Source organism: Puntigrus tetrazona, chromosome 20 (genome assembly GCF_018831695.1).
Source record: "Puntigrus tetrazona isolate hp1 chromosome 20, ASM1883169v1, whole genome shotgun sequence".
In the NCBI taxonomy this organism is placed as follows: Eukaryota; Metazoa; Chordata; class Actinopteri; order Cypriniformes; family Cyprinidae; genus Puntigrus; species Puntigrus tetrazona.
In genome coordinates this window covers 1,975,752-1,989,042 of record NC_056718.1, presented here as the reverse complement: position 1 = coordinate 1,989,042, position 13,291 = coordinate 1,975,752, and the positions used below count along the sequence as shown (strand labels likewise).

At 35.3% G+C, this 13,291-nt stretch overlaps 1 protein-coding gene across 1 annotated transcript; it reads left to right on the top strand.

Moving 5' to 3' along the window:
• Window positions 1–826: 826 nt before the first annotated feature.
• smyd2b (SET and MYND domain containing 2b) lies at window positions 827–12,719 on the top strand. Its single transcript, XM_043218779.1, has 12 exons — window positions 827–1,031; window positions 1,701–1,764; window positions 4,103–4,213; window positions 4,298–4,358; window positions 5,028–5,152; window positions 6,235–6,302; window positions 7,731–7,833; window positions 10,285–10,395; window positions 11,521–11,641; window positions 11,870–12,044; window positions 12,143–12,251; window positions 12,578–12,719. The coding sequence occupies exons 1-12, from the start codon at window positions 859–861 to the stop codon at window positions 12,656–12,658; spliced, it is 1,302 nt and encodes a 433-aa protein (XP_043074714.1). The 5' UTR covers window positions 827–858; the 3' UTR covers window positions 12,659–12,719.
• Window positions 12,720–13,291: the final 572 nt, after the last annotated feature.

Sequence of the window (13,291 nt, the reverse complement as noted above, 5' to 3'; positions counted from 1 at the left end):
AAAAGGCATAGTTTATGTATTTAAAAATGTATCTGTCTTTGAAAGCGTCTAAAATGACTGCACCCATATGTACAAGTCATTGATGTTTGGTTTTGAGCAGAAAAGGGTCCTGTCCAAATTTTTATAAAATGAAATTGAAAGACAAAGTTTGCCTAAGCAATTTTTGCTGTTTAAACCTTATATAGATTCTTAAATGGCATTTTAATATTGCCACTGAGTTGAAAAGCCGGAGGAACGAATGAAAAGAATTGCAGGGCTAATTTTAAAACCTAAAACCATTCATACAATTTCATTAAAACCACATTACCGAGTTATCTAGCGAGGCCAGAAACAAAGCGTGGAGGTATTGAATGGCCTATTTAGTTACATTACATATAAAACCTACCGTTAGAAAGTAATGCATGAACCACGGGCGTATCTGTGAAGGCAGACCCGCATGATCTCTGAATATCACTGCCATCTAGTTGTAGCTTCATGCAGAGTTATGTGTGGCATGCTATATTTATATGCGGAATCGTACAAAACAAAAGAGACGTCCTAAACAAAGGCAGACTCAAAAAGTTACTTGATTCACGAAAACTGTTGTCTGCTTGATTTGCCGGATATTCTTTGCTTGCGTGTGTACTTTAACAACTAAGTGTTAAGTAAGCGTTACTAAGTGTTTTTAACATTGACATTTTAATAACTCGACGCTACTTGATTACTTTGCGATAAATAATTCTATTTACTAGATTCATTCTATTTACTAGGGACAATTCCACGTGCACGTTGTGGAAGCTCATTAATATTCACACACGCCCCGCCCATTTTTAATCAAAAGTCTCGGACTACAGTTAAGAGCTGGGTTAGTGTGTCACGATGGAGTCCGAGGGCCTCGCGGGCATTGAGCGGTTTGACAGCCCAGGGAAGGGCAGGGGACTGCGGGTGAGCAGAGCGTACGGAGTCGGTGAACTGCTGTTCTCGTGTCCCGCTTATTCATACGTGCTGTCTGTCAACGAGAGAGGATTCATCTGTGAACAGTGCTTTACAAGGTCTGCCTTTCATCCTGCAGTTATGAACATAACAAATTATTGCTATTTTATGTGTACGTTCTCATTTATTAGCATTAATGATTTCTACAGCTTAATTAAAAAATGTTATTTTGTTTTTTTGAGCCTACTGGTAACCTCGTGTAGAGTCGCGAGCTTTATTTAGATCTTTGAGAGAGTGTTGTTTGAATTGAACTAAACTTATTTGCTAGTCTTTCTGATTTTAACGTGAAAGATGTCAATAAGGCGTTTTTATATACAGCGTAAAAACAGAAAAGAAGGTGTTAGACAATATAAACTCTTCTCTGCTTTTAGAATTAAATCTCTTTTCTGCCATGACCAGCAGATAAGCTCCAAAAGGGCACATCTAAAAATACAGCAGACTGTTCAGAAGCAGCTGCCCAAACTCTGGACATTTGCTCTGGCTCTGTGTGAAACAGCACAGCTGCTTTAGAATCTATAGCTCTTCTGGTCTCAGATGTGAATGAATAGCAAATTCCTTTGAAAATATAGTGAATTAATGCACCATAATGAACAAGATATTTATTTTGCAGTAATTAACACGTGAACCATACCTTCGCATTAAAATGTTGCTTGTTCTTTCACTGGCACACATTAAGACTTTTAAAGAGCATTAATGTGCGTGTTGGTCGTTTTCTCCTTCATGTACAGGAAAAAGGGTCTTGCAAAATGCGGAAAGTGCAAAAAAGCATTCTACTGCAATGTGAACTGTCAGGTAAAACGCACAAACACACAATCTCATACAATACATACTAACAGTGATATAGGGAACAAAGAAACAAACTGCAAACAGCAGGACTTTTAAGAGCACTGGAAGAAAGACATGCTCGGGGTATCTGACAGCTTGTTTTTGCCACTTGACGTGATAAAAAAATAAAAGCACGAGTCATGAATCTCACGATTCAGGCTTATTTTCTTAAAAAGTGTGAGATATTTCTCACAGTTCTGAGTGTACGCCTCACTATCCTTTTTTTCCTCAGGGGAAACGGGCTTTCATAGACAGAAATCACAATCAGAAAGCTAGTCTAATCTTCTCAAATTATTTATCATATAATAAAGACTGCGCTCAAGTATGTTTTTGTTTTTAAATTATGTTGTAATAATTGTCTGTGAAACAATAAGCCAAAAAACATGGAAAAATTGGGAAATGCATGTATTGTTGTGATAATAACAGCACAGTTTCACACAACTTTTTTAAAACTACGTAGAGAACTTCCACATTTTTGTTGGATTAACAGAGGGATGGTGCTAAATCCAAAATCAATTATAGATGTTGCTAAAAGTTTTTGGTGCGAGGGAAAGTCTGTCAGTTCTTTCTATGTTTTTCATGTATATATTCAGTTGCGATGTACAAGTTTTTTTTTTAAAAAAGTCCACCATGTCAGCACTGAATTGCTTTTGTAAGTGAATTTCAGAAACCTCAATGACTCGTGCATGGCACCGCGTCATTGATATGTTTTATTCTCCATTTTTTCTCAACTAGCTCTAAATTGTAGGTGTACAGTTGTCTTCAACAAAACATTGCACCAATCTATCTGGTTGTTCACACAGATTAACTTAATTAGTTTATCTATATTGTTCTTTAGGGCTGAGTGATATAGACCTGATTTTTTTGGCAAAATACAATACAATTTGGAATATATCCATGTGGAATATATGGGATATTTTTAAGAGAAAGATGAATCGGTGGAGCCAACAACACAGACAATGTGAAAGCTCCCTAGAATTTGCATTTTCATTCAGACCAATGCAAAAATACCAACAACTGGGCGAGCAATATGCTAATGTTTCATGTTGACATCAACATGAACCGGCTTGGGAGATGTTATAAAAACAATTCATTTGAATGATTCGGAGTCGACTCTTTCTTTTGAGAGACGATAACTTTATACACGGTGCACTTTCAGATTTAAAGCATTTTGCATTTACTTAAAGCTGTGTTACTCACTGCATTAAAGGTCATTTTCTAAAATCCATAACTTAAATAAACTTAAATAAAACTGAATATTGTTATATGATATTAATTTCATATTGCACATACAGTGTACATTAAGCGTGAGGTGTAAGAATTGTAACGTATGTTGTTTTCTGGCTGCCCTGCAGGTGGCATATTTGTAGTTATGATGTACTTTAGCAATCCAAGTATACTCCAGCTTCAGACTTTTGGGAAACGGCATACTTCTAATCGTTTCTTTGCGATCCTGTTTATTAAAACTTGTTAAAACTTTAAATATCCGCACACTCCTTTATGGTGTTGTTTTGTTTTGCCAATTCCAGACAATTTCGGTGAACTGAGAAATTTTCTCCCACTCTTATATACTATTATACTATTGTATATATTAGGGCTTTCATTTAAATATTAGAATGCAGTTTAAAGGACTGGCCCAATAAAAATATTGAACATGTTAAATTAATGAATTATTATTTAATCCAAAAAAAGGGGGAAAGTTATAGTTCAACCCAAATTTATGTTATGTCATTATTTACATTATTTAAAATGTATTTTGAAGACTGTTAAAGATCTGTTTTAGAATTTTTAGGAATGACTTCCATTACATGAATGAAAAAAAAAAACTAAGAAATTCTCAAATAATCTTCTTTTATGCTCCATAGTTTATGTTAGGCCATATTAGCCTAAAATGATTCAGTTTAAATGCTTATGTGTAATCAATTTTATTTTGATTAAAATAAAATATTTATTTCTAAAGCACCTATTTGTAATGTCTAGATAATAATTTTTCATCAAACACAAAAATAGCTTTAAATAATCTTTTGGGGGGTTTTTTCCAGCCAAATTTGCGATTAATTTGAATAATTTTGATTTAGGCAATAATGCAGCACATATATAAGATGAAAGACTGCTGAATATAACAATCATTAAAAGATACCCATTATTTTAGGAAAAAATGGTCATTGAATTTTAGATATCTTTAGATTTCTTGAAATATAGTGCTTTATATTATAGACAGGGGTGGGCAACTCTATTCCTTAGGCATTCATTCTGTGTATTGGGCATATGCATTAATGAGTGACTTTTTATATGTATTTGACAGAAAAACAACTGGCCCATGCACAAGCTGGAGTGTCATGCCATGTGTGTGTATGGAGAGAACTGGTGTCCCTCAGAGACGGTGCGACTGGTGGCCAGAATCATCGCCAGGCTGGTCAGCTACAAGCACCTTTTCTTTATTCCCTTTGTACCGTAGATACAGGATGAATGAGTGTTCGACGTGTATTTATTGATGCAGAGACACCAGAAAGAGAGAAGCCCGTCAGAAAAACTGCTCTTATTGAGGGATATGGAAGCCCGTAAGTACCATAAATCATTTAACGCATCCGACAGTGAGAGCATGCTGTGTTTTAAATTTTTTATTTATTTTGTCAAATAGGTTCTCATATATTGCGTCTTGTTATCTAGAAGTACCCTTTTGTGTACAGCACTTTTATTATTTTTGATTTTGATCAAATGTAAACTGGTAAAAAGGTACAACACAAGTGTTAACTACCACTCTTTAGTTGAGGTCTTAAACGGGAATAATGGGGTGTTGGTGGCCTAATGTTATTATTCAACTTCTAAAGGCTATTATTTCATGAAAGCTACACGTTCAAAGTACAAACATGACCAATTTTTTATTTTTTTGTTGTCAGCCCTTGATTGACACGTGTAGAATAATTGGTGGTTGGTTATATGAGTTTGTCTTAAATTTGAGCCTTTTTCCTCTGTGCTGTACAGTATTTATTTATTTTGTATAATTTTTACATTTTCCAAGGATTCATATTTTTTCATTCGTTTTTCACAATAATCCAAAAATCGGTTGAATTTTATTTTTGTCAGGTGTCCTTCGCTGTATTGTGCTTTTTTAAGTCCCAGTACATTTATTTTTCTCTTCTTTGAATATCCTTAACGCTCGGAAACACATCAGAGGAGCAGATGTATTTTATTATGTCAGCTCAAGCACGTACTTCGTTTTCTTACAGACGTTGAGGATCTGGATAACGAGAAAAGAGAGATGAATGAAGCACATATAGCTGGTCTCCATCACTTCTACTCCAAACACCTGGACTTTCCTGAACATCAGGCCCTGCTCACACTGTTCTCACAGGTACACACACTGTAAACATGAGGTTTTGACAGCTGACCCTTTGCTATGCCCTTCCTTACTGCATTACTGATCAGTCCTGCTTTAGTACAACAGTTTTAAAGCTGGGCATAAACCAACATGCAACAGAAAGCAGGGCATTTACAGAAAGCTATGGATCATAATATAAATAAGTTTTAAGGTTTAAAAAAGATCAGTCTTTTCACTTCTTAAGCAAATATTATATTATCCGGAGCTGCGAGTGTAAAGCAAATAGTCGTTTTTGTCATTGAAGTATTTGTTTTGAGAAAAAAAAAATTATAATAATTTGTTTTGAGAAAAATAATCTATCGTTGGCCATTACATAAATATTACTACTAATTTAAAATAATTAATAATTCACATTTTATTCTCACCTTTCACAATAAATATGGGTCAAAATCAATTTTTAAATGATTGAAAACCTCTGATTAAGCAGAGACATGGGATGTAATTTAACGTATAAATATGTAATGATATTGCGTATACTGTAGATATTTATTAATTACAGTTTCTTAAAAAGAAGTTTGGGGCAAGTACTTCCCTATTGGATTTTTGTAAAATCTTAGCCCTAATGAGTTAGCTTTCATACTACTGGATCCAACAACCATTTAGATTTTTTGTAATATTTTAATAACATTACTTTTAAATAGTACAACACAATTTGATAAAATAACAATGCGTATGCCTAAATGGTCCTTCTTTATGTTTAGAGCACTAGAGTAGATTTAATATATCTAATGTTTATCCAAGTCTAAACATTCTCACTCCTGTGATGTGATGTGGGGCCCAAAACTGGAAAATCATAAAAATGCTTTCTGGAATATTACTCATCATTCCACCTATTCCCTGTAAAATGCCAATAATCTGTTCTGTTGCTGGCACTTCATGGGCATAAAATCAGATTAAATTATTTTCTTGGAGCGTTCTGTCAAATGTGTCTAAGCAAGCAACAGTAATCGAAGGGGGTCACTGCAAAAGGTCGGTCACCTAATGGTCCAATTAAAGTAAAAGATTGTTTGGAGCAATGATCAACATCATGTATGTGTTGTGTCCATCTCACACAGATTCACTGTAACGGCTTCGCTTTGGAAGATGAGGAACTCTCCAAATTGGGTTTAGCTATCTTTCCAGAGTAAGCAATAGCAAACGCAATCATAAACTCAATCTCCATCTCGTCTAAAAAGACTTCATGCTGTCTTTGCGTGTGGGTTTTCATTTAGAACATTAGACGTAAGCCTATTTCCAGACAACCCTGAACGCTCATAAAACAATGTCCCACTATTTACATCTATTTACATAGTTTGTGTCCAAAAATAGGTTTGGCTGGATATTTTATCAGCAACCGATACTAATGTCATAACATTTTAGTCAGTAATGATATGTGATGAGGTAAATACTAAATGCTTAAAACAGCCACAATGGTGATCATTATTCAGCATATTGTTAATTAATATTTAAAAAGCACTCCATGTCAGTCATTAAATACATTCTTAATTATTGGCGTTAATATCAGTGATATTATTGATGGATTGATTATTTAAAACACAGATACTCAACCAAGAAAACAGTCGTCTATCTGTGCAGCATTGAATTTAAACGCAATATTGCACGAACCCTGAAACATCTACAGAATTAATTATTACAGTATAATTGCAGTTGGAAGTAACTATAATTTTCACATTTTTCTCATAAGGAAACATTTTTAGTGCATTGAAATACACTGCTGTGTTATATTAGAAATTCTTTTTCATATTTTTGTCATTTTCATTAACAAACGAAAAACAAAACATCAAGTAACTTGGAAAGTTTATTCGTGTTTATATCAGCGCATTGTTAGGAGACAGATTTTGTAGTTCTTAACACCACAAAACAAAAAAACGAAAGAAAGCAATACACTGGCCAAGCAATGACAAACAGGGGGGAAAAAACTCACTCTCAGAAGTTAATGTATAAAATGTTTACACAAACACAATATGAATGGAATAGAAGCGTCTATGTCCATAAGACACAAGTTATTGGGAATCCATTTTCAGAGGAATATTAAAAATGATATAATGTAGCATGTTATAAGCGCATGTCCTTTGGTTTTTATGTGCGCCAGTGTTTTTACTTGTACATTTTTATTACCTTTATCACCTTTGTTTTTATTACCTGCACGCTCGGCTCACACATGTGCCTTGATTTTTTTGGTGACACTTTACAATAAGGTTCATTAGATAACATTGTTTAACTACGTTAGTTAACATAACCTAAGAATGAACAAAACTTCTACAGCGTTTTTAAATCCTGCTTAATGTTAATTTCAGCATTTGCTAATGCAGTATTAAAATTGCAAGTTTTGTTCGTTATCATCAGTTTCTCTTTCACGTCCACGTTGGATTACTGATTACGGATTATTATCAACAAATAAACCCAGCATTTGCATACTTAGAGAAACATATCCCAGAAGGTCTGACTGTGGACGTTTTTTTATCCTGTACTAGCTCTCTAAACTGTCTTAGGTTCTCTCAACACCTTTTCACCTCTCACATTCTCGGTTGTGTTTCTGTTGCCCTCTCAGCATCGCCCTCTTGAACCACAGCTGCTGTCCGAACGTCATAGTCACATACAGAGGAATCAACGCTGAAGTACGGGCTGTGCAGGAAATCAGTCCAGGTCAAGAGGTCAGTATGCCACTGTCTTCTTTCAGGTGTTAATATAATCAGTGAAAGTGCTTTCTATGAAGCCTGTGTTTATAATGCATTATAAGGGTATTCTTAAGGTGTTATAATGAATGTATAATGCATTATAAATAGCTTTATAATATGTTGTATCATCTCATGGATATTCATAAGAACGGTTAATGTGTTATAATATTTATTTGTGGTTAAAGCGTTTAAGAGAGTGATAATTTATAACACCGAATGAACATAATTCATCCACTTAAGTTACAATGGATTATATTTTTCATAGTTATAATGCATTTTAAGTTGCGTATCTTGCAGTTTTACTTATTTGACTTTACTTAAAGCAGACAAATACCACATATAAGTAACAAGTGATTCCCAGCTCCCGAGACCCAGCGAGACTCTTAGCACTTAGCAACTTTCAAAGCCTTTTGGCAGCTTTTTTTTCCATAACAGGTACATATTGACGTACATATCTCAGCGTGTGTTCTCCTCAGTGAGCGGCAGAGAAACAGCGCTTTGACTTGGCTGTACCGCAGCGGACCAGTCATTAGATCATTTACAAAACAGCGTGCTATAAATGATCACACTTTCAAAAGTTATAATCACAAATATGTAAATATTATAATGTATCCTTATGTTTTTATGACTATTCATGACGTTATAATGCATTGGGGTTTTTTTTATAATGCATTATGCATTCTTTATAAAGCCTTAAGAATACCCTTATAATGTATTATAAATTCAGGCTTCATAGAAAGAGTTACCAATTTTTTTGGTATTAAAACAAACTATAGCACCAAAAATACAGTATTAACAATGCAATGCACTAAATGAGTCTAAATACCTGTCATGTTCAAAAAGGCCAGTGAAGTTGGTGAGTGAAATTTGCATGTGTGGCCACTCCCCTGACATTGGCATGAAGGACACAGTGTCTGATACATCCATCAGAGAGCAACTTTTACAATAGTAACTTTTGAAAAACAGCCACTTTTGACACACTGTCAAACATCTGACACTAAGGGACCTTATAAAATGTCACAACTAGCTAAAATGCTTTGGCCATAGAAGAACTATACCCCCTTGCTGAGCCTGTTTTCTCCCAAGGTTTTTTTTTTATTCTCTAAAATTCTGTCACCAATAAAGTATTGGTTCCTATGTGTGTCATTTTACATTCTATATTATATTTGATACTGTAAAGTGCTTTGACACAATCTGTATTGTTAAAAGCGCTATATAAGTAAAGGTGACTTGACTTAATAAATCTATGGTGGCACAAATGTCATCTACTGCACTTTGTTCCATGTAACCTTCCTTAGCCTCACTTCTCCATCTCCTCTATAGGAAACCTTACTTTACATATAGTTGGCCTGGAGTCTCGGGGCCATCTCTGTCTAGTCATGTTTCATTAATGAAGAGGGCTTGTAGATCCCCCAATGTCTTGACAGAGGCGAGTGTGGTCAGGAGGGCTGTCTTCATGGAAAGGGCACTAAGTTCAACTGACTATAAAGGCTCAAACGGATTTCTCTGCTTGGCCTGTAAGACCATTGAGAGGTCTCGGGTGTTTAATCTTCACGAGCCCCTCTGGAACCTAATAATAAGATCAGGTTTACGATGCAATCCACTGATTTGTTGCTATTGCAGTCACATGCACTTTCAAATTGGATGGAGATAGGTGCCTTTCTTATCCCTTTTGGTGGAAGGAAAGCACTGATCCAGTAACACCTCTCTGTGGGTCAAACTAGCATCAAGCTAACACGTGCTGTGGAGCTGCTTTCCCTTAACACTACAAAGGCTGTTCACCAATCAAAATAAACCATGTAATGTATATAATAAAGATGTAAAATACAAAAAGTATAAAAAAAAAAACATCATCTGGATGCTCCATCTGCCATCAGTGGTTCAATTGTGATATTATGAAGCTTTGAGAATACTTTAGCACGTAAAGAAAACAAATATAATGACCTTATTCAATGGTTAGCCACATAACATGTTGCAGCGTCACTTATCAACAGCTGTCAAAAGGGTACCATAAAAACAATCAAATTGATATATATATATATATATATATATATATATATATATATATATATATATATATATATATATATATATATATATATAAGAGAAATCCATTATAATCCATTTGTAACTCGAGAATAATGTGTTATAAATTGTTATAAATTAGTAAGCTATAACCACAAATAAATAAATATTATAATACAATAAAACTTTTCTTATGAATATTCAGGAGATGATGTAATATATTATAGTTATTTAAAATGCATTATGCATTCATTATAATGCCATAAGAATACCCTTATAATGTATTAAAAATAGGTGATTCATACAATGTGTTACACAATCTTTTTTTTCATTGCTCTGTAGTTACCCTTATTGTTTCCATTTAGTTACTGACAGCTTCCTCTGCACTTGCTCTGTCTGTAGATATACACCAGCTACATAGACCTGCTGTACCCTACAGAGGACAGGATCGAGAGACTCAGAGATGTTTACTATTTCAGCTGTGACTGCAAAGAGTGCACCACCAAATCTATGGTATGTGGAATTGATTGAATATACTTTGTTGCATTTAGGAAAATTAGTCTTTGGCTCAATCACACAGCATTCTACACAATCTGAAGAGTCTTCATTTAGCTTAAAGGATTAGTTCACGAATGAAAATTTCCTGACAATTTTCTCACCACTGTGTCATCCAAGATGTTTAATCCAGAAATTTAAAATGTAACATTGAGGAGTGGGCTCAGAGATGAAGGAGGGCTAGATGGGACCAGCCGAGATGAAGGAGCAAGAAATGGGGCAGGATCAAACTCCAGTTCTGTTTCCCAGTCTATTTGATCCTCTTCTAAATCCAGCAGCCCCAGATGTATAATCAGCTCCACTCACCGCTCTCACTGTCCTTAGCATTCTCCACCGTGGTAAGCTCTATTGTTGGCTCTCGCACCTGGTCTGACGTCAGGGGCTCTGGCTCCAAGGCAACCCTCAGCTCTGTCGCTCTCCTCTGCGATGGCTCGTCAGTCACACTGGGCTCTGGCTCTCCGCCAGCAGTGGGCTCTAGATCCCGGGTGGTGAAGGCAGCTAGGCTCTCTCTCGAGGACCGCCCCTGGACAGCTGCACTCGGGTGGAGGTGTTCAGCACATTTCCATAGGTAGTGTGTCAAGTTCATGAGGAAAACAAAGTCATCCGTGTGATCCTTAAAAGAGCAATCCACCTGCTCCAGCAGGAGGATGAGGATAATGGGATCCTTCACACTTCAAAGAAACCGGTGGACAGGAATTAGGTCACATAGAGCACATGGGAGAAAAGAAAACACAAACAAAAGTCCATGAACGTTACACAGTCAAGTCTGGAAGAAAGGTAAACAAAGAGGGAAAATATAGCGGGAGCAGGTGGGTGCTTCAGTCGTTTGGAATCCATTGAAGTGCACTCAGTCCTTTAGAAATCTTGAATTTCTTGTAAACTGAAGAAAAAAAATACATAAACACGGGGTACCCACCAGGAAATTTTAATTTGAAAGTGAACTAATCTTTTAAGGTAAAAATGTGTATTTTTTTGTATCACATGTACGAGAGAGATTGTAGTAAATGACACGTGGTTTTGTTTTATAGTGTATTATGACAATATAATATTAGATCATATAATTTTGCCCTTGTGGATTTGTAGGATATGGTGAAGATGAAGGTACGGAAACTGAGTGATGAGATCAGTCAAAAAGAGATCCGGGATATGGTGCGTTATGCTCGGAATGCCATGGAAGATTTCCGCAGATGCAAAACTGAGAAAAATATCCTTTCTTGTTGTAGTGTGAGATTAATTGCATCATTCATAAATCTGTCAGTCAGATATTCAAAATATTATTATTCAGTGTATAATTACATTTTTTTAGTCAAACATCATGCCAACCCTGGCTAATCATGCCAATTATCTGGCTTTTTGAAGAAGTGTTGCTTTCATTTGCCCAAGTTCCTTTAATAATCTGCATCTTAAGTTTGTTGAATCTTGACTCGTTTACATCCCGCTGAGCTTCTAGAGATGTGCGAGCTCAGCATTGACAAGATGAGCACTGTGTTTGATGACGCTAACATCTACATCCTTCATATGATGTACCAGGCCATGGGCATCTGTCTTTTCACGGAGAATTATGACGGAGCAGTTAGATATGGCGAAAAAATCATTAAGCCATACACGTAGGAAGAACACACACATTTATGAATATATCATAATACATTAATTGCGAAATATTAATGCCTATCCCCACTTATTAATGTCTGCGTTTTATCTGCAGTGTCCTTTACCCAGCGTTCTCTTTAAATATTGCATCTATGTATCTGAAGATGGGCAGACTCTACATGGCTCTGGACAGGAAGTCTACTGGCATAAGTGCCCTTCAGAAGGTGAAAATTCACGACAGAAACTATAACACTATTACAGCGAGGAGTTCATTCCAAAAACAATAAATTATATATAAGCTGTATTTTAGAATATGATTTATATTATTTTTGTTTCAGATAAGTTTACACTGCAGTTATAGCCGCATTTCCATTATAGATTTGCACAAAACTATAAACTTTATTTACAATAAACTTACCTACAATATATTTATCATGTTATGTAAGTAAGACTTGGACTGTACTATGCTATTTCATTTGTTCCATTCATTGGTTTCATTCTTCTACCCTGTAAATGCCAAAAGTGACTGATAATTCTGTTTGTGTTACAGTCATTGGCCATCATGGAAATCGTTCATGGAAAGGACCACGCATATGTAACAGAGCTCAAACAGGAAATAAGAGGAGAATAATGTAATGGTGTACTGTTTCAGATTGTACTTGAATTTCACTTTAATAAAGTAAATAAATGAAGGCACCTTCTTCAGTAATGCTTAAGGCTGATAAAGTGTTTCTGTCAAAAAAAGGGAAAACAAAATAAGCAATTCATATATAATTTAAGAAGTTATAGTAATGTATAATGCCAATATTATACGCTTAAGTTTTTAATTAAATGTTGAGACAGTCTGTGTAAACAAATCGATGATAATCGATCGAAATGACATAATGAAAAAAAACAAGCTCAATTGGGGGCCAGTTCTCCTTTGGCTGGAAAACCAGCACTTTATTTCCAGCTATGTCAGATTGTAAAAAGGACTTTTATGGGAGTTTTATTGCTGTTGCACCCATAACGAGCAGACATTGATATACATATCAGAAAAGATCAGAGATAAATGAACTGAGGGACAGGCACAGGAGAATTCCAGCAGGAAGCTAAAGAAGGGAAAGAAAAGAACTTAGCACCATACACATAATCTGAAAAAACAGATGAGAAACTGATAGATACAAACAGTGAAACAACTATTTTACTTAACCAATCAAATTTGAGGACCGGAATTAAATGTCTTAATTAAATGTATTCATTTAATTTTTGATTACAAGCACTA

Coding starts and splice junctions, on each gene's coding strand:
- smyd2b (XM_043218779.1), top strand. CDS start 859: ATGGAGTCCGAGGGCCTCGCGGGCATTGAGCGGTTTGACAGCCCAGGG. Junction 5,153..6,234: donor TGCTCACACTGTTCTCACAG/GTACACACACTG, acceptor CATCTCACACAG/ATTCACTGTAACGGCTTCGC. Junction 12,045..12,142: donor AAAATCATTAAGCCATACAC/GTAGGAAGAACA, acceptor TTTTATCTGCAG/TGTCCTTTACCCAGCGTTCT.